Raw genomic sequence first — 18,910 nt, 5'->3', positions numbered from 1 at the left:
AAAGAGAGAGCCTTCTCTGTTGTGGACCATGTTGCCTATCAAGATCATCTGGAAAGGTCCGGTTACGCTTGCTGTCAACTCGTTTGGTGCCAATTCAGGACTGGGCCAACTCTGTGGCTGCCACAGGGCTTTGGAATGCACTCCCTGCTGAAATAAGAGCATCTCCTTATCTGTTTTTAGGAGGACCCTGAAGATCTACCTATTTTCCCAGGCTTTTAATTGCAACCAAATTTTTAAATTTTAATGTGTTTTTATCTAGTATTATTTCCATCTTTTTATTAATTTTAAATGCTTTATATTTTATATTATGTTTTAGTTCTGTACACCGCCTAGAGATTTATTGACTCGAACCTTACTGGGCCAGCTGGTTCTGTGCACATCCCCAGTGTGCATGTGTGGTGGTTTTTATGTGCCAGGTGTGTGGTGGAAACTAGAACTTTCTTTCGTGTAGATAGTGTTTTGGAAGCTTTAGTTTGTGTAGATAGTTGGTGTGTAAATACTACAACTGTATAGAAGAATGTATGTATATATTTGTAAATAATGTATTTGTGCAATGTATATATAGCCCCCCCCCTTTCCTTTTCCCTCTTCAGTTCAGTTCTAGCACATGCACACACCAACGCATGCACTGCTAATGATGAGTCAGTCGTCTGGCGCCAACACATGTCTGAGGCCTGTGTGGCCTCCAACAAAGATGTGTGGACCTGCCAGTCTGAGGAGGATTTTCCTTTCAGGCACACTACATACACGAAGAGAGAGGAGCAGAGAAAATCTCAAGGTGTGTTATTTTAATTTCTCATTCAATGTGGTTTGTTTTTGCCTCACCCTCTCTCTTTGCAGTTTGCGTGCCAGGTTGGTTTTGCTGCCTTGCACTGTAGTGTGCGTCTTGCTAGGTGTTTGTTTGTGGCAGCAGCTATAGTAGTTGATGTTTGGTTTGGTGGTTCCCTTGGTTTTGCAGTTGTTCTGGGCTGGCCTGGCTGGCAGGTCTGTTTCTGTGCTTGTTTTTTGGTTTGCAGCTTGGTGTCCTCTTAGTGGGGTCACTGCCTGTTGGATTGTGGACTGCTAGGGACACAAAACCAGGGTGGATAGTAGGTATCCATGGGTGCCAACTACCACAGGAACTGCATGGCAACTAAAAGGTTTTACATAGGGTATATAATGGGGACTTGAACTGGCCCATTATTCCCTATGCAGAAGACAGGGAATAATGCCTAGGGGCACAAAAGCAGGGTGAGTGGTAGGCACCCATGGGTGTCTACCACCCACCAAACCCCAAAGCAATCGGACACTCCTGCGATTATTGATGAATTTCCGAAGATTTTAACATTTTCCCCATAGGAAATAATGGGGATTTGAGGATGCCCCAACTGCCCACCTGGGGGGGCACCAAAGTGGGTTTGGGGGCAAGGCAGGTATGGCCACAACTTCCCCAGGAGCCCCATGTTGATGGGGTTCATGGGTGAGTGAGTGTGTGTGTGTGTGTGTGTGTATAGATATAATTTTTTAAAAAGATTTAAGCCAGTTTCAATACAATGAATAGGAATTGCTCCTCTCACAGAATTAACAGCAATTAAGGACACGCACTGTTCTACTGTTGTGAATGGGGGAGCAATTCCTATTCATTGCATTGAAACAGGCTAAATACTTACAAATATTTAATCAAAAAACTGGATTAAAGAGTGTGGGTGCAGGGCGCTGGGGGGGGCGCTTTGGCATGGCATTTAAAGGGGTCAAAGTGCTCTTTCCATTCTGAAAGTGAGTGGAGCACTCTGAAAATGCATGATCGTGCTCGGCACACCCCCATCGAGACTGTGGCCAAATGTGGCTGCTCCACTGACATGCTGACGCTTTGCCCACAGTCTTACCATGGAGCTTGCTGGGATCAGCCTTGGCAGCCCAGCAGCAGAGAGGGACTCCCCTCTCCTGCAACTGGAGGTTTGCAGGCAGTGGTTTGACGAACATCTGCGGCACGATTCACAGTTAGAAATTGAAACTGTGGGTTCACTAACCCCTGTGCTACGGTTTCGTGCTATGACTGAACTTTGCCTAAGTGACATTCAAGAAAACCAAAATTGAATTACTAAACTGTTGTATCAAAAATAAACCCTTGTACCTAATGAAGCTGCTACTTATTCAGGGGGAGTTATATCTCTAAAGTGTGAGACAAATCCATAGTGAAATGATGAACTACAAAGACCAAGTATTCTTGGCAGAAGACAGGAATAGGGCTTTTTCCTCCTGAAAGAGAAACAAAGGATTCCTGAAAAGCCCTACACTGATTTATTTTTTCCAATTTTGAATACCTTAGGAGTAGCGGAACTGCTACTGGCATGGTAGTATTACTAACAGTCAATAAATCTAAAATATTATGTGTGAATATTGGAATGAAGCCATTAAGAAGATTACAGCACACAACGCAGCAGAGGGTCCACATGAAAAAAGGACGGGTAATTCAGGACAACTGTGACCGCTGACCTCTGAACAGTCAAGACCACTGGTCAATCTGACAAACTAATAGAGTTCACATGCATAGAAAGTCATCTAGCCTGTAAGTATAATTTAAATGCTTTGGCAAATGATTTAAAAAGGCCTGTTAAGTCTCAGGTAATTTATTAAACACTTGATTAGACACAATGCCAAACAGTAATGTTTTTCAGATTTCAACTGATAACGTTTTCTTTAAAATGAAAAGCCATTCACAATCAGTGAGACATTACAATATTAAAAGTACTATGAACATAGGCTGTTAAATTGCTGTTACCCTAGCCATATACATTATATAATGATATAAAATTTAGTTGTATACAGAAGATCATCTCAAAAGTAATTCAGAGAGCAAAAAGCAGTTCTAATTTTTTAAAATATGAGATATTTCAGAGATGCTTTTTAGTGTATGTGAATTCATTATTGGACTGTGACAGTAAATACAAAGCTTCATTAATGTGTTTAAGGGACTTCATTCCTACTTTATCTGTTTTAACATAAAAAGTCACTATCAGTCATTACTGGTATATATATAAAATGTAAATTTGCTTTTTTACATTTACTATATATTAGATAACTACAGTATGCACATATTAACGTTAGTTGATATAAACTTTTCAGTCTTAGACTTACGGTTACTCAGAATATTGTTGTGATATATTGACAACATTTATAGGAGCACATGAATACATACAGTTTTTAATTCATAAACTGACAAAATGTCCTTTGTCAGTTTATAAACTAAAAACTGTATAGGGGCATACAGCTGTCCACTCCCTGCCTATGTTTGTATGTGTTTTTCATTAACTAATTAGCTCCACAAGAAAAGCTTTAATCCTAGAGTCAGAATGAAAGGATCAGGACAGTCAAACAGCAAGAAACAAAAACTATTTGTGTTGGGCGGAGGGGGGGGAGTTCGAATTATAAAGCATAAATGAGGCATTTTCTAGTTTTGTTACATATTTTAGAGGGAATGTTGCCATTTTGTAAAAGGCCCATTGTCTACTTAGTACATACAAACACATGAAACCCTAATTAATATTACTGAAGCTTACATACAGTTGCAGCTGTTAATCAAAAAACAGTGAGGTGTGTTTTCACTCATTTTGCACCAATCCAGGGATTTCCATGCACATAAATCCAATGCACATGAACATGTGAAGCTATTCGTGTAGTAGCTACGAGTTTATTGGCGCATCCAGCAATCTTTGCATTAGGGCATTATTTTTTTCAGTCTATCTATTAAAAAACCAGAGACCTCCCACTAAATGCAGATATTTTAGAACACCTATGTAAATGTATTTTTACACAGAAAATAGAAATATTCTAGATCTCCAAGCTGGAATTGTGCTTAGTTACTATTACTATTAGCCACAGTTAGGGCCCTCTTCACATGGTGTGTGAAAAGGCCCTGAGAGATGAGTGAAAAGACCCTTAGAGATGTTGTTTCTTCATGTGGGAAGTTGCACAATTTTTGAAACCAACTATACACCCATCTACAGTAACAGGCTGCAATCTCAGAAACCATTATTATTCCTGTAGCAGAGAGGTTCAAATTACTCCATCATTTTGCATAAATTTACACAATCCCTCTGGCTAGATTTGCCCAGTTAGTGTACATAAACAGTGTTGGAATGTGGCCTTTGGGCACAATATAAAACCTTATGCAGTGGGAAATCCCTCACTGTGTACACAGAGTATTCACCTGCTGACAGGATGGGGGGGGGGGGAGAGAATCCCTCTATACTCAGCACTCTGCATGTGCTTTGAAACTACCTGATCGTAGCTCTAGGGTCTGATTAGTGCATTTAATTGTTGGTGATTTACATGGCATATGTCTAAATGCCAGCAAAATGACAATTTCCCCTTACTTCAAGGTCAAAATATACATTCTGACCAATGAATAACACTTTTGAAAAATATAATAAAGTGTATTCTGATAAGGAGACTTTCTGGATAGGGTAGTTTACACAGTATATCTACATTCAACAAATAAATTAAGCACCACACTCAGTTGTGAAACACTCATTTTCGTTTCCCTTTTCTCCATAGCAAATAAATGAATGCTTTAATTCAAATATTTAATCTGCATCTGGTTGAGTTTAATCACTTCAAAAACTGTACAATACAAAGGTATCTTAATACATGTTGCTAAATATGTTGCATCCTCACATTAAATTATCTTGAAAGTAAAAATTAGGCTTTCCTGTCTTATTACACTGAAGTGATATATAATTTTAAGCCTATACAAATAACATTTTTGTGCAGTGTAATATGATTGCACTCTCGTTCTTGAATATGTATTAACATCTATATGCAACTGCAGCTTCTACTGCATTTTGTTTAGAACTCAAAACACACAAAATATGGCAAGGCAAGGCGCTTTCCCCCCACCCCTCAGAACCATATTGCAGAATAGCAAAGTAAAGTGAAATGCTATTTTTTTTGTGTCTATTTAACATGAAATGTGGAATATGTTCCATTATATGCAGCAGGGGAAAAAAAATCTCTGTAAGATCAAAGTCCAGGAGGAACTGGCACTTAATTTATCTTCCTTTACAGACAAAAGACAGTTTTCGTCATTTTCAAAAGGATCCAATGTCTTTTATGACAAACTGGGTTTGCAGTTTAATTTACAAATAGAATTATAAGTAAGCAGTCTTTGCTCTGCTAAAGCAAATGACAAACAGAGTAGGGTTTTCAATTCATGCAGTCCTCAGCAGGATAGAAGAGATTAAAATAAAACTGAAATAATTTAGAGAAAACAAATAAATGTTTCAGAAAGTTGAGGGAGATCAAAGTGTGAATTTTCTGACCCCAACTGTACAAGCATTTCTTATTATATTGACCAGTGTCATCAGATCATTAATTAAAAAGAGATGTGCTGGCAGGTGGCAGGGAACCAGAAGCCGATAATTGGCCCCCTTCTTCTTTTTGCCTTCAAAAACTCCCCTCTCTCTCTCTCTCTCTTTGCAAGATATGCCACTAGGCAGACAGAAATGCCTACTTTGTAATATAATGATTAAGAAGATGAGATGAAGAGAATCTTGCGTTTAAAGCAGCTACGCTTAATGAATGCAGCTAGCTTTATAATTATTATCCTTTTTTTCACAATAAGAAGTATGATGCTCCATTCAACATGTCCTCAACTGTCAAACAGTTAAACGCGCGCACACACACACACCCCTTAAATATGAGGGCTACAGCTGGTGTGGTTTTCGAGCAGGGGGGTTGGGGTTGTTATTCCTTTTATTTCAGCTAGCAAAAGCAGGAAAAATGTTAGTAATTTAAGGAGCTTAAAAGGATGAAAACCATCCAGGGAAACGTCTCAGACTTACCACTTCATTTGGCAGGTTGCTCAGGTCATGAAATGGAGTTTCCAAAGTGTTTGTGTCAACATTTAGCATCACCACATCCTCCAGTGATTTACTTTTCACTCTCTATACAAGGAAACAAATGAGTTACAAGTAATTTAATGCACCATTTGCCTGATTTAATATGTTAAAATGCTATATGCCTAACAAGGGATTAGGCAAAGAAGGACAATAAATATTTTCATAATCTGCACCTTGTGCTGCATTCTGAAAATAATCAGAGCATCTTCCAGATGCTAATTAATAGTTAATTTATAGATTTCACTGCCACGAGATCACAAGATACAGTGATGATCACTAGACCTTAGTAGGCAATTCCCTTCATGCTTTCCTGGATGAGACTAATTATCCAGACTGGTTTCAATCTGGCTTTTGGTCAGGTTTGAGATGGAAAAAGACTTGGACACCCTGGTGAATAATTTGAGATGGACAAGGGAAGCGTGACTCCTGGATCTCTCAGCGGCTTTTGAGACCATTAATTATAGTATCCTTATGGGCTGCCTGGCAGGGATGGGCATCAGTGGTATTTGTTTATAGGTGGCTCTGGTCACTCCTTTAGGATCCAGAAGGTGGTGCTAGGAGACCTGATTCTACCCCCTGGCCTTCTGTATGGAGGGTGTTACTAGGCACCATCTTGTTCCCTGTGCTGTTTAATAGCTTTATGAAACCTTTGAGTAAAGGTGTCCAGAGATTGTCAGTATGCCAATGACACCCAGCTCTATTTCAACAAGTGGTGATAAAGTGGCCATAATAGGACTATTTTCCCAGATAAGGAACCATTTTCATGATGTAGGGACTTTTGTTTGTTTGCTGCTGAGCCTGGAGTTCTGGACAGCGGCATAATTGTAAATGGAAGTTTTGTGGTTGACTCGGCTCAGAGCACCTTCTTCCCTACTCCTCTTCCAGCTGACTTGTCCAATGGGGAAGCAGGAGAGGAGGAACTTCTGCAGCAGCAGCCAAAAGGAGAGCAGAACCAGCTTCTGAGACATGTGAGCGAGTGAGAGACAGAGAGAGACCGTACAGGATGCCAACATTCAAACTGGTCTCTCTCTGCCTGGCTCAGGAGCAGGGAATTGGAGAGGAGCTGCCTGGATGAGACACTACCTAGTCTGTGAGTGAGTGAGTGTGTATGTACACTGATGAAGAGACTGAGAAGGAGGGGGTGAAATGTGATGGGAAGGATAGGTAGCTTACACTATGATAAAAAACAGAAGCAGAACAATGAAAACAAGCTCACAGGAAAGTACTCTTGAAGGCAGTAGCTAAAAAGTCACCAGCAACGTTTAAAAATACAGGAAAACCTCAGTATTCATGGGGGTTCCATTCTCCACTATCACTGTGGATATGGAAACTGCGAATACTGGGTTATTGGGGCAATGGGATTGGAGAGTTTAGGTTCCTGGTGCCCCGAAAATTAGTTTTAAATGCCCCCCAAAAGGCGATTTTAAAGGGCAAAATAAAGTGCTCTACAGTGCTCTGTGGGCCCTCCAGTGATTCAGCAATGCCCCCCCACCAGTCAAAAATAGTCCACTTTTGAGCTTTCTCCCCACTATTTCCATTATTTTCCCCCAAGTAAACGAGCCACAAAATGGCTTTGATTCCCAGAACGGTGGCTGGAAATGACCTCCATAGTAATTTCCAGCTGCTTCAGACTCATGGATATGCAGAGTTAACCCCCTTTTTGCTGGTTTTCATTTGCATATGCCAAGGTCGGGTGTCAATCACCTGACTGCAGATACACGAACCAGTGGATGTTGACTTCGCGAATATGATACCTACTGTATCAGCTATAAAACCACCCAAGGACCATCTTGGAGCCCTTTCTTATTCATTCATTCGGCATACTTCTATACCGTCCAAAACACAAGTTATCTCGGCAGTTTACAGGACCATAAAAACAGCCAACAAAAAGATTAACATATTTCAACAATTAAAATTTAAAAAGTTAAAACTATTAAAACACAATTAAAACACAATTAAAACAATATCTAATTAAAAGCCTGGGTGAACAAATGCGTCTTGACTGCCCTTTTAAAAGTTGTAAGAGTTGTAAAAGTTTCTTCAGTCTCTGCTGGTGTTTTCTTCAGTGTCTTCCAGACCCTGTCACCTAAGAAGGGACTGAACCAAGTTTTTATCACTGTTAAATCTACCCCAGGTCCAAAATCCTATAAAAGATACACACACTCGTCTTTGGTCAGTGCTCAAAGCTCTGATTAGCATACAGTTCCAGTCACACTGCTTTTGGGGCCACTAATCATTTTGCCAGATGTCCCGTAAGAACTCAGAGGCGCATGTGTTAACTACTGCCCCAGAGTTTTGCCCTGCCCCTTTGAGCTGAAATCACTAGGCTGCTGAGCCATTGCTGGAATCCTGAATAGCAGGATCCAGAATCGCAAGAACCACTCACTCTGAATGCACTCTGAGTGGGACACTTGTGCATTCTGATACTAGGGCATTTGCGTCCTGGTCAATTGTGTCCCGGTCACTGGCGGGACACAATTGTCCCGCAAACTGGACATTTGCGTCTGGTTTTTTTGCATCCCAGACATTTGCGTCCCTAACCCAACTATAAGTAAACCCCATGTTAAATATGTTAAGCCTTTTATCCCATCTAATCCATTAGCATAATTGTAGGCACATGAGGGGCGCCTCATTTGTGACTGAGCTACTTATAAACAAATCCCCACATGTGTTTGGTATGATTAGAAAACAATGGGTGGGGGCTGTCTCGACCAACCAACTTCATTCTCCTTCTGAGTTCAGCACTGTTCTAATCAGTCAAGATTTATGTATGTTAAACATTCCCTATTGTATAATTGTTTTTTTAGAAACTAAGCTATGTCATAGCTCGTGAAATCAAGCATAGGTGGAAACATACTTGTTGATGACAGAAATTATAGCTATCACTATCATAAGAAAAATGCTGCGGGCACAAAAACTTACTGGAGATGTGTGGTACGATCCTGCAAAGCAAGAGTTCATACCGAGCGAGATGTAGTAACAAAACTAATTAATGAGCATAACCATGGTTTCTCTGCATTAGCTTTCCTTCCAGTAAATGATGTGGTAGCAGGCTTTTTGGATCTGAGTGAAGATCACGACTTACCTCCCGAATTCATCACATACTTTGAAGTTACATACATTGGCCAAGCAAAAGGTAGAAGTGGGCGCAGGATTACAGCGACCTTTTCCACTGAATCTTGGAATGTTCATGATCAGACAATGAAAGACTTGCCTAGATCTAAAAATAGAGGGGTGGCATAATGCTATCCAAAATTCAATCACTTCTCAACACCCCTCTGTTTGGAAATTAATTAATGCATTGAAGAAAGAGGAAGCTATGGCCACAAAGAAGAAAATTGACTACCAAAGAGGGATTATTGTCCAACCAAGAAATAAGAATCTCAATAAGCACCTTCAATCATTACTTGCATGTTACAATCCTGAGGATAAAATAAGTTTCTTATGATGGGTTGCCCACAACATGCATACTTTTAAAGAACTTATAAATTAATTTTGATGCCTGCTACAATCTCTTTTTTTAATTAATAAGATTGTTTTTTATGAAATCTAATATGGAAATATTAGTTATACTGTGGGTTAGGGACGCAAATGTCCAGGATACAAACAAACAAACCAGATGCAAACGTCCAGGGACGCCAATGACCAGGACACAATTGTCCTGTCAACGTACATTCTCTTGGCTGTTCTCAGAAACCAAAGTCCTTGGGAATTATCTCGATACCAGGCTTCCATGAGATTCATCTTGTGTTTTGTTTGGATGAGGAGTCCAGGATTCCATGAGCAGAGGCACAGAGAGAACCTCTCTGAGGCTGAGTCCTCCCAAAGTGGGCTTGCCATAGCCTAAATACCCATGCCTGACTGCCTGGGCATCTCAGTGGTCTCCCAAATTTCTGTGAACTCACATACAGCCACAGTTTGGGGTGTTGCAACTGCACCCCACTGCCAATTCTTGCCTTCCACCTGTAAGACTTAAAGGGAAACCTTGCTCTTATTCCCATGAGTGAGAAGCACGCCTTGGAATTGTACACAAGATCAGTAGAGTCAGAAATGTTATACAGTCTTGTCTCTTCAACTTTTGTTCTCTCTCTCTCTCCTGACCTCTTCACATAATTGCTCCCCTCCACTTTTGGTTAGTTCATATTGCTGTTTTGGTTGCATTTGAGTTCGTTATCCTTTTGCCCACATAATCAATTTGTATTCTTGGCAATGATTGTCAAATACTCCTGTTTTGCATTGTGTTTCTGTAATTTCAATAAACTTCATTTCTGTTTTCACAAGCCAAGTCTCAGAGTTCATTGCTCCCCTAGGAGTACTCGGATGTTGATATCTGCCTGTGCTTGTACTGTGACCCATTGTTATTGCACACCTGCCGATTGGTTTCAGAGCTATCTTCCCAACCCAAGCAAAAGAATAGTCACAGACTGTGATAGTTGACACTGAGCAAGTGTGGTAACATCTGAGTCTCTCAAACCAATCCTCAGTACTGTTGGCAAAAGCAAGCGCTCTTGGCTACTACTCTACTGTTACAGATTATCTCCCCTCCCCTATTGGAGGCTGAGAGGCTGCCAAATGACCTACAGGCAAAAGAGCTTAGCAGATTGACCAACTTGCCATGTTGCACTAATGATAACTTCTTCTAATGCTGAAAAGGGGGTGAAGAATGAAGAGGAGTATGGACAGAGGCATATTTGGGATAGGTTCTGGGGCTCACTTGAGACTCTTATCCCTGCTCTTCCATCTTCACTGCAGAAGCAGCAGCTTTCCCATTCAATTTCTCAACCACAAATGGCAAATGAAACTTCAGGCTGTCTAAGGAGCCTGAAACTGCCTGCATTCCCAACATAATAACCTCTATTATCTCTAATCCCTTCCTTGCCTACATCCTGAAATATTTTGGGAAGACACCTTCAGTTTTTTATTTTAAAGTTTTAATTTTTTCAAGAGAAGAGAAGTAGTGGAAGCAGAATAAGTCCTCTTCCCCACCCCACACCCCAACCCCGTGCAAGTTTCAGTAAATGCAAAGATTAGCCTGACTCACCTCTATTAAACTGAAGTGTACTCCAATCAAGTACGGCATTGGTGCACTGAAATAATAAAAAATGAAATACGTTAAATTATTAGAAAAAGTAAATGGCTGGCATCTCTACTTTATTTGTTCTATTTGCCTGTAATGTCACTGTAACATGGTAATTCACTTGTACTGGTTCATAAATATTCTTAATTACAGTAAAATAGTAGTTAAGTACATGAAGTGTGAGATGGAAACCCTTATTTGAGCTGTCAGTTCATAGCATCCCACAGTAACATGAACATAACATACTAGTTTACAGGTTTGTAAATATTACTGAAATGTTCCAAACACTCTAAAGTGCTACATATAATAAAGAGTTTGTCCAACACCCCCAACCCCACCTTGGTATCCTTCTTGTTTGTACCTTCAGAATTCCCTGCCCATCAACTCCAGCTCTTCAATCAGTCCCGAGTGCATGCATTGCCACTCTCAGGGGATCATCCACCATGGAGGGTCTTATTGGTTCATTCACCATGTATTTATTATTTTGATTCGTAACCTTCTTTGCAGTTCTAGTATTCACAGTCCAGGATCTGGTAGTCCTACCCGAGTCTCTTTCTACCCTGAGTGTCAGTGAGGCTATTCGCATGTCCTCCAAAAATGGGGCTAGGGGAGCCCAGCCTGGTTTTCGGAGGTAGTGTGCAGCACCGGGAGCCACATGACTCCCGGCTGCTAGCCCTCTAAATTGCCCCGCTTAAATGAGGTTAGCGGAGCGAGTGCTCCGCTAACCCCGTTTGATTGATTGTGAGTCATCATAGCACGCCTCCATGCTGTGGAAGCTCACGAGGAGACCCCCGACCGGTAGGCTACAACAAGCCACCCAACTTTGGGGGTCCTCCCAGGGCCCATTCCTTTCTCTCCATTCCTTTGTATGAAACATGAAGCGGTCATACACAGGAGTTACCCCTGATTGCATGTGAAGTCAAGACAAGTGTGCACGCAGCTAAACAGAATCAGCACAAAAAGGTCTCTTGTTCTGGGATCTATTTGAATAATGACTATCCCATTCATACTTGTCCTCTAGGATCTTGTACTGGAACCTTCCCCTTTGTATTTCTAAGTTTTCCTGCCTCTGGTAACAAGAAGAGGGCAAAATCCTCTCCTCTCAAACCCTTTTGTTGTCTTTTGTTGGGGGAGCTTGGTGGCACATACTGTCCAGAAGCCTGCCCGCAGGACTGTACCTAGTGGGTTGTGGGACTAATGACAAAACTGTCTGTGCAGAGCCCCTTAACAGAGACGTGGGGCTGGTCATTTAAATTCCAAATGGCCTGGGACAGGGGCGTAGCAAGGTTGGAGTGGGCCCAGAGACAAGATTTTAAAATGGCCCCCCCCTCACTGAAGCTCAGCTCATGAAGTAAAGAAATCTTAAATGAGGCTGAATAGTGGTAACAAAAAGCACAGTAAAATTTATATAAATTTTTATATATAAACCTATGTGCCACAATAGATCATCATCCTAAATTATTTTTTAAAAGGTTTTGTAAATTGTGGATGATGCAAATCATTTAATGGTACTAGAGAAAGACATGCTGTTCTGGTCGCTCCAAGACTTAACACTCACATCAATTTCGAAGGATAACTACAACTGAAGGAAGCTCGAGCGGGTGCGTGGCAGGGAGAGTCAGTCATGTGACTTGCCTCTGGGGGGCCCCTCAAGGCAGTGGGCCCCCAGACAATTGTCTCCCCTTGCCCTATTATAGTTACGCCCTTGGGCCCTGGGATCTTCCCATAGAGAATCTGAAGGCTTCAAACACAATCAGGAGTAACCTCTGTGTATGTCCACTCATGCTTCATGGAAAGGGAGATACTTGCCCAGATAATCCATGTATTTATTTATTTATTACATTTATATCCAGCTCTTCCTCCAAGGAGCACAGAGCGGTGTACTACATACTTGAGTTTCTTCTCACAACAACCCTATGAAGTAGGTTGGGCTGAGAGAGAAGTGACTGGCCCAGAGTCACCCAGCTAGTATCATGGCTGAATGGGGATTTGAACTCGGGTCTCCCCGGTCCTAGTCCAGCACTCTAACCACTAGACTACAGAGGAGAGTGCCAAAGCCAAATGTATAGGATGTCCCAGGCTAGGTCCTGTTGTCACCTTTCTAGTGGCTCAGAAGGTCAATACACCCTCCACCCAAGTGGGGATTTCAACTGAGGGCCTCCGTATACAGAGTACAAGAGCATGGCCAAAAACACCTATATCATCAAACACATGAACCTTGTTCAGGCATTTAGTAGCAATGTGCAGGGAAACAATGCCAATTAAAATTCCACTCCTTGTACCATCCATGGGTTCAGAATTGGACCCTGCAGATAAACGCTGTCCTTGTGGTCAGCTGCGGGGACAGGGCTTTCAGCTGGCATAGCCATGTACATTGTATACAATGTACTGGATAGGGCTCTGGCCATTCTGCAATTTATTAATGCTTCCCTTTGGTAATTAGACATAGTTGCCATGATGAATAATCCTTTCACTTCTATTCTTCCCACCTATAACAAAGCTACAGGAGATTAACAAAAGTGGTATTGAATGACTACATGCAGGCAAATTCTTCTCTTGTATTAAAACGAGAGTTCAAACAAACCCTTTCCAAATAAATCTTCCACATCAAGGTGAATCTTCATTAAATTCACAAATTCACAAATTCCAGGGCACAATTGTACCTGTCTTGCCCAATAGATATCAGCAGTGGCAATGTGGAGACAAAATAGTTCCTGCAATAAAACTCAAGGTGGGTGGGTGTGTATGTGTGGAATGCTTTCAATCTTGTGTTTTCAGAGTACCTCTCAGTGATTTTGACTAGTGTCTCCAAATCTAGTTTGGACATGTTTGCAACTTTCCCCGATGACTCTGGAATACTACTGCCACTCCTCAAGGAAAAACGAAAACCACCCAAGTTATAAGGCTCTTTTGATGGTATCTCAGTTAAATGGGAGTAATTGCTGCACAACTCCATTTAATACCGAGGAGTAAATGTTAGCCTAGGAGGGGGCTCTTGACTGCATGGGGGGCATGGGAGGGGGCTGTTGTTGTAGCCACTTCCTAAATAATCATCACCCCTATGGGAACTGCAGCAGACGTTGGCAAGGGAAGAAGCTGCATTATATGCTCCTCCACTATGACCTGGAACTAACATTACCTCAACAGCATTGGAAAGATTCATATACTCATGCCACTGGAGAAATATTACATTTCATGTTACATTTCATGCGCTTACTCGGGACTGGAGTGGAACCTCAGTTCCATAAATCTGCCAGTTCAAAATTCTTGTTTCTCTTATGCTTTCTAGCATTGCTCTACTGTATGGATAATCTGACCGTTCTCCTTCTAGGCCACTTCTACTGTAATATTTTGCACTGATGGAATTCAGCCTCAATCTATGAATAATTTCCATGAATAATAATGCATGGGTGGGCCTTTCAAGTGACTGTGTTCATATGCATGGTCCAGTAAAATAAGAAATGTATTTGCACCTGAGTGCTTCACCTGTGTCATGAAGTGCTCAGTCACTGTCCCTTAGGAAAATCAAGGATGAATGCATGCATAGAGACACGGAGTGCCCCCACCCTGACCCCTGTGGCTCCTGCACATTCATTTCAACTGGTATGCCCACATGCATACAAACTATGTGAACAGGCTTTGCATGCAATTGAGGATGAATCATAGGGACAGCACTTGAAAACATAATTAGTATACACAGGTACTATACATGGAGGACAGTGTTATGACAGAGCTGTCCGATGAGCAAAAAAATGGGAAAGTAATCCCTCCTTTCCCATTTTGACTGAGAGGCAAGCTAATGTACTGCAACAGCTAAAGCTGTGGGGATCATGACAACATTTAAGCAACAGCAAAATCTGAGAGTATTAGAAAAATTAAATCTTTCCATAATACAGGGATTGCTTGCTACCTTGATTTACTTTTCTTTTTTCCTAGAGAAAAAGGTTTTGTTGAAAATGGAAAAAGACATTCAGGTGTGCTTCAATCAAAACTGATAGATGTGAATAAAGTAAAGGCTATGGGCTGACATGTATTAAGGCTAGGCTAGGGTATTATGAGGTTATGAGTTTAAAAACAGCACATCATTTCTACACATATATCTAATATATATTTGTGGAAGCCTTAGCAATGTATTGGCAGCTGGTTTTACCTTTTCAGAATCTTTAGCAAAACAAATGATAAAAGCTGCCAGTATATGGGTAGAAGAATGCTGAGCATAAGATTGTCAGGACCAGTAAATGGCACCCAGTCTACAGCTGGTTCTTGATAATACTAATGATTTGTTCACCAGCCCCATGAGATGCAAAAGCAGCTGATGCCTGAATGACTACTAAAAAATGATTCACAGAAGAACCACAAGAGATCCTACAACTTACAGCTCTCTGTTCTTCTGATGGTTATCCAATAGAAGTTCTTTGGCATCCCTTGAGAGAGTCTCTCGCTTATGGATCTGTTTCTAGGCAAGAACATGACACATTCCCTTCTGCATTTATGAATTTCCAACAGCCAACACGGAGAAATAGAATGGCCGAAGCGATGAGGAACTGATGTTGGCACCTCATACCTCATATTATTCATATTCGTTTTTCCTTGGCTTTTTTTTTAAGTTCACATCTCATGCAGCCTGCCCTGCATTTTCCCAAACAAGTGCCCATTTTGATGGTATTGATTATCTGTCATAGTATACTCTTTTGTGCTTAGATGCACGTGGCTAGCAAAATACAAGGGTCACAGAAGGAATTCAACAGGGGAATTGACTTGCAACATAGGGAGTGTGTGCTGGGACCAATTTATGTCCCTCATCCATGACATGCATCGTAGGCACAGATGACCTAACACCAGGTTCACCTGAGATACAATGATACAGAATCACGGACCAGCATAGAGGCTGTTGGTTAAAGCAGATGGGGCCAGGCTGAACTGAATTGCAGCAAAGGTTTTCCCACAATGTAGACAAGTCTGGCAATAAACCATTCCTATACGCCTTTCCTCCCTTCAGTATCCATTCCTCCCTTCAGTAAAACATGATAGAGAGGCACACTATCTAAAAAGTCACTTATGAGTTCCAAAAGTCCAATAGAAGGTTATCCAATAGAAGTTCTTTGGCATCCCTTGAGAGAGTCTCTCGCTTATGGATCTGTTTCTAGGCAAGAGCATGACACATTCCCTTCTGCATTTATGAATTTCCAACAGCCAACATGGAGAAACAGAATGGACTTTCCTCCCTTCAGTATCCATTCCTCCCTTCAGTAAAACATGATAGAGAGGCACACTATCTAAAAAGTCACTTATGAGTTCGAAAAGTATTACTCCTCACAAGCATATTAAGGGGGCAAGTGTGTTTTCTGTTGTTCTTCCAGAGGCATAGTCTTGCCCTGAGAATGTTATTAGATGAGATGGGGATGAAGCTTTGTATGTGGAGAACCTGCTACAATTCACATGGCAGTCAGCTTAGCTGGCTTAAAAAAATTAACTGTTGAATTGAAGATATGGTCATGATTATGTTATGCTTACTGAGCCAACAGTTATAGTGTTGAAGTTAGGCCTTGGCTCAATCTTCTTATTGGGCAGCTAAAGTGGTCCTTTAGCTGCAAGCCAGTGGGTCGTGGTGGCGAGCCTGGCTGCGGTGGTGAGGCAGCAGTGCGTCCGGCCTGTGGTGGCGACGGGCCCGGCTGTGGTGGCAGCGGGCCCAGCTGTGGCGGCCGCGGTTTCAGGCCTGGCCGCAGTAGTGAGGTGGCGGCGGGGTGAGGAGGCAGCTTGGCTGCCAAAAGAGGATACGGCCCAGGAGGGAACGGGCCAGCTTTAAAGCTGGACAGAAACCACGGGGCAGGGGGGGAGGACCAGCCCGGGTGGGAAACGCCGGTACCAAATACCACACAGATGTTGTGCGCGGGGTCAGCTAGTATATCCTAATATACATATATATGTATATAATAATATACGTTGACAGACAGTTTTGGCTTTCTGGGGAAATAAACCTATTACTTCATAATAGATAAGACTCAAAACATAACTTTACAAATGTACATAAATGGTGGACGATTATGCTGTATTAGAATGTTAGAATGCCATTTTTATTTGAAGAAAAAAGCCAAATATTAACCAAGCCACATACCCCTCTTCATACTTCAAGTGATTATGAATACCAGAAGAAAAGATAGCTTTATGTGTTTCTAATAAGACTATGCCAATAGACAAAATGAACTGGCAGGACACTATATAATAGAATCATGGAAATAATAATCATCATGAATAAGACGCTAGGGATGTGCATGGAACTGTTTGGCGCTCCATTCTAGGATCACATAACTGGTTCCAGCAACTGGTGTTCGAACTGGTTTGGAGGGGTCGGCCATTTGTGTGGCGATGCTGATCCTGGATGCAAGGAGGCATGCTACAGCCCCGCACACCCGCTTTTTAGAAGAGCGCTGGCAAGGGGAAAGCAGCGGGCCGGGAGCTGGCAGGTAGGCAGTGCCTTCCCTGCCCCTTAAAGCAACCACCCCGCCCTCCCAGGAGTGCACTGAACTGGTTCTGTGTACATCCCTACAAGACACATGTGTGTTTGAGAGTGTGAGAAAGTGTGAGAATACATATATACTTTATCTTGTGCTTATCAGTTAGGCAACTTTTTACTAAAATATGTTTCTAATCTAGAGCATCATTTTTTACTATTTCATACAGAATATGGTCATTAATTGAATAATAATTACAATTTTCTTGTGGAAAAAAGCTTGTCTATGTTCTAATGCAGAAGAGAGAAAATCTCATAAGAAGTCATTTTGCAGCTCTAAGTGGATTGTTTAATCCTGTTACAGGACTAATAGACATATGAAAAACATGCTCTCTCATGAAACACACCAAGCTCCCATGCAGTGCCACTCCAGTAAAGTTAGTTAGACAATAAAGTATACTCATTAGTCACTGTGATTGTCCTTTTCTTGTATAAAAATTTTCAATGCCCAAATTTAAACTACAGAAAAAAGAAAGCAGATCACCCAGATAGATAGCACCATACCCTGCGACTGTGGGGGCCAAATGCATTAATTTCTTAAAACCTGAAAATTTTCTATGTGTTTTATACAACACACAATCCTAAATGGATAAAATAATGTATTTTACCCTGGATAAAATCTCATTTAAGCTTAGTTTTAAAAGATTCATCTTCTTTAACATCCCTTTTTTTTAAAAAATGTACTTCAAATCATGTTAACTTTCAAATATATTTCCCCTCCCAGACATGAAGGAAAAATGTAAACATATTTTTAAAAATGATTTCGTTCTTTAAAAGGTCTTCAAGTGTCATTATTTGGAAGCCATCTAAATCCAGATGACAACAGATTGTCTACCTGATGGTAAATTAGATTGATTGTATTCCTTCCATTTGACTTGTGAGCATATCTTCTATTGAGAGCTCATGGGGCTTACATCATGATTAAAAGCAAGAAATGCCAAATATGCTCTAAAATATATCCTACAACATATAAAAGACTTGTATAAAATCCAAAGAAACTGTCCCCATGGCAATGACTACTTCTAATATACTACACTAGTATTGGTGGGAAAAGCTGGAATCCAATGGTTCTGATTAGCATGCAAAGTTGTACACACAGAGACCTCCAGTTTACCTTAGTAGAAAGACATTCTGAGCACACAATGAAGATTCTCCAAAGATGTGCAAAGCATTCCCTTTCATATACTACAGAAATGAAAGTTCCTACTCATGTGCAGCTTGGGTTATGTATCATGACTGTAAGTATAAGAGAGCAGCAATTTTTATAGTTCAAAGCCTAGAGAAAGAAAAGTGTATTGTATATGATGTCTTAGGCTACAATCCTAATCCAACTTATTAGGCAGCAAGAATCACAGAATTTAGAGGGATTTATTCCTGGGGAAACATACTTAGGATCAAGTTTTTGGTCCTACATGGTGCCAACAAGAAGAGACCCCGTCTCAA

General features: G+C 41.1%; 1 protein-coding gene across 7 annotated transcripts in view; it reads right to left on the bottom strand.

The window, feature by feature from the left end:
* Positions 1-18,910, bottom strand: part of DENND1B (DENN domain containing 1B) — a 292,085-nt gene that overhangs the window by 76,735 nt on the left and 196,440 nt on the right. For all 7 annotated transcript variants that reach the window (XM_053245148.1, XM_053245149.1, XM_053245145.1 and 4 more), the window contains 2 exons: positions 10,921-10,966; positions 5,823-5,924 (listed from right to left, as the gene is read on the bottom strand). In XM_053245148.1, coding sequence (XP_053101123.1) covers positions 5,823-5,924; positions 10,921-10,966 — 148 coding nt within the window. The remainder of the gene's footprint in view (positions 1-5,822; positions 5,925-10,920; positions 10,967-18,910) is intronic.

This window comes from Hemicordylus capensis, chromosome 4 (genome assembly GCF_027244095.1).
Source record: "Hemicordylus capensis ecotype Gifberg chromosome 4, rHemCap1.1.pri, whole genome shotgun sequence".
Lineage (NCBI taxonomy): Eukaryota > Metazoa > Chordata > Lepidosauria > Squamata > Cordylidae > Hemicordylus > Hemicordylus capensis.
Note: the sequence above shows the minus strand (reverse complement) of the source record. Positions and strands in the feature narration are given on the sequence as shown.